This window comes from Etheostoma cragini, chromosome 12 (assembly GCF_013103735.1).
Source record: "Etheostoma cragini isolate CJK2018 chromosome 12, CSU_Ecrag_1.0, whole genome shotgun sequence".
Classification (NCBI taxonomy): Eukaryota; Metazoa; Chordata; class Actinopteri; order Perciformes; family Percidae; genus Etheostoma; species Etheostoma cragini.
Window position 1 is genome coordinate 5996370 of NC_048418.1, and position 3389 is coordinate 5999758.

The 3389-nt window shown below is 41.8% G+C and overlaps 1 protein-coding gene across 1 annotated transcript in view; it reads left to right on the forward strand.

Annotated features, from left to right (window-relative positions):
* rnf220a (ring finger protein 220a) overlaps positions 1-3389 on the forward strand; it is a 147147-nt gene that overhangs the window by 136927 nt on the left and 6831 nt on the right. The window contains exon 12 of the mRNA XM_034887403.1: positions 2591-2702. Coding sequence (XP_034743294.1) covers positions 2591-2702 — 112 coding nt within the window. The remainder of the gene's footprint in view (positions 1-2590; positions 2703-3389) is intronic.

Below are 3389 nucleotides of genomic sequence, written 5' to 3' on the forward strand. Positions count from 1 at the left end.
CCCCCCCCCCCCCCCCTTTCCTGTCATTCTCCAGCGGTTCTATTGGATAACAAAACAAAATGACAATAAAAGACCTAAAAATATTTTATAATTTCATTGTGTAAGGGATAATACCTGACAAAGTGTATGTTCCACAATACACTTTGCCAAACATATAAGGGGAAGGGTTACATTTCAGGGCTAGGAGCAGCCAGCCAATCAAAATTGAGATTGCTAGCCAAATTACAATCTGGGAATACCATGTTGTAAAGTTGACACAGGATTTAAAGGAGAATTACGGTCAATTTCAACATGTACCTCTGTTTTTTTTAAATTATGTATAGTGTTGTCAGTAGCGAGAAAAATGGAAACAATCGGTGCAGCCTACACTGTGTTATCCTCCTGCTAAGGTTAGCACCCAACAGGCTCAAACAGGGCAAGTTTTAAACATGTTTTAGCCTGTTAACATGTTCAAAATGTCTTTATCAGTGCCTAGCCGAGTGCACTTATTCCTTCTTTTTACCGGTGAAGTCCACACAAGTCAATTAACACAACTTTTCTGCCTTTCTGTCACATCTACTGCAGTCACATTTGCTGTGTTCACTTGGAAGGAATCACTGCACATGGGTAGGCACTGGTAGTGACATTTTGAACATGTTATGAGGCTACAACACATTTAAACTTGCCCTGCTTAAGCCTGTCGGGTGCTATTACTAGTAGGAGGATAACACGGTGTAGACCGCACAAAATGTTTACATTTTTCTCACTACTGACAGCACTACTAATTTATAAATAAATAAAAAACAGACCTACGTGTTAAAATTGACCGGAATTCTCTTTTAAGAGGTGTAACAGAAAGAATGAGGAACAACAGCTGAATCCAATGTCAGTTTTCATTGCTCCTGGACAAGTCTCTGCCTAAAAGAAATTGAACTCATTGCAAACTAAAGCTTCTCTGCTCAGCTCCACAGTGCAGCCTAATTTTAATTTTAATTCAATCTTGAAATAAGTCTAAATGTTCCCTTTATTTTAATGAGTTTGTTTGATGATAGGAATCATGAAAATAAGATGTAAATCTACTCATTCTGCACACAGTCAAATGGATTTACAGAAACCTGTCTAAGTAGGAAATTGAGAATCCATCCTTATTTAGCTTTGCCTGTAGCCTGCTGTTTGAGGATGCAGCAAATAAAGCCATATCCTAGGACACGCTCAGACACACACACACACACACACGCACACACACACACACAGCCACACGCAGCCACTTATCGTCCTATTTTGCGCTCACCCTCTCTTTCCTCTCTCCGCTTGTCCTTCCCCATCCAGATCAATACCATAGATCAGCTAGCTATCAGGCTGCAAAATGACCACATCACCATAAACACACACACTTACTCTCATTTTAACACACACACACACACACTGCTATTGCGTGTTGCCAGAGAACGAGTGAATGGCCATAATAAACACCGGCCGCCTTGCCTCGTCTCGCTGCTCCAAATCATCATCAGCAGCGTTGTGGTCTGTGCGTCGGCCATATTGATTTAGTTATGGCTGCTTCATATGCTGTAGGACAGTGTTAAATGTACATTTTCTGTTATCATGCTACACATTAATCAGAGGCTGCTTAGAGGCAGGAAGAAAGGGAGGTCGGTGCATAGAATGAAGGAGGGATGGACGAAGGACACAAGGAGAAGAGGAAAAAAATACAGAGGAAAGGAAATTAATTGAGAGGGATACATGGCCATAGGGGTAGACGGAAAAACATAAGCGATTAAAAGCAGTGGATGAATGATGAGTGTGAGATGTGAGATAACAGACAGGGCACTTTACAATTTTAAAGATGTTGGGAATGAGCAAGGGAAGGGGCTAAAATTGTAAGATAGGGCCTTTAGTAAAATAATGGGGGGGGGGGGGGAGAGTACAACTATGTTGAACTGCACAGAGACAGGAGGCAATGTTTAAAATAACTCATGTCATGCTACATACAGATTGACACAGAGAGCAGGTTTGTGTTGCAGAGATGGCCATAATCAGATGGCTGCAAATAGAAATTGACACACTTATGTAAAGATGGGAGTACATGATATTCCCATCGGCGGAACAAACACATATTTAGAAATAGTAGAGTCAGAGAAGTGTGCAATAGATTGGCAAAACTGATGGTGTGTGTGTGTGTGTGTGTGTGGGTGTGTGTGTGTGTGTGTATGTATATGTATATATATCTATCCAAATGCAACAAGCAGTAAAAGTACACAGGTTGGAGTCAAACCCGGGCTTCCTGCGTCGAGGAGTAAACCTCTATAAATGGGCGCCCGCTCTACCAACTGAGCTATCCAGGCGCTGATGACTGATGGTTTTAAGGACAGCCACAATAAAGTTAGAGACAGGTGCTTTCCTTCCAATTTCCTGTAGTTATGTGTCGGTGTAAACGAAGAACGTTTTCGAAAAATCCAGCCGAAACGCGACTGTGGTTTTAACAGTGTTATTTTTTTTTTATTACAGTAGTTGGACTAATGTTGTCAATGGTTACAGGTTACTGTATGTGTCATAATTTTAGCACTAAGCATCTCTCCCTCTTGTCTCTCTCTCTGTTCCTCTCCCCCAGGGTAACGGAGGAGGAGTCCGCGGCTACCACCATGGAGGCTCTGAAGGCTCGAATCAGAGAGCTGGAGAGGCAGATACTGAGAGGAGACCGATACAAGTGTCTCATCTGCATGGTGAGAATAACATTCACACGAATGCTTTTGGTTTCACACCAACCCTTAAAGGCAGTGTTGTGCCTTTTGTCCGGAGGCACTAAATCTAGCATTCGTAAAACTTCATGTGGTAGCATATAATGTGAATTAGAGGATTGCTAGTTGGTGCTAGGGTTAGTAGTAGCTAGCTTTCCCACTGTCCCTGAGGAAACCCACCAAGGAGGATGCTGCTTTTTGTTTTAGCGCAATGAACAGCACCCTCTTCCAATCTAGCAAATTTCCAACCAGTTGCACACTAATTCTCTGTCCCAGTCCAGTGGCTGGATCCTCCAAAATCAGATATAATAATTTGCACAACTGCTGCAGTCGTTGCGTATTTGGATAAAAATAATTATGTGACCAGATCTCAAAGATCTTGATGTTATTTTGTTTTTCTAGCTTTGGGTAAACAGACACTCATGTTACATATTGTGAAGTGTATTGTGTTGTATGCTGGATACTCCTTGAAGTGTGCATGTATGCATCTCATTTCTCCCAGTTTGTGGATGTCTAAGTAGCTTAATAAGTGTTTGAGTGGTGGTGTTGCTGTTGTGTTGTGTTGGTTTATGCTCTTGCATGGCTTTGCAAGCTTTGAAACGGAATGGGTGCTGGGATGAACAACTCCAGTGGGAAATGCCTAAAACATTGACAGGATTCTGCCATTAAATA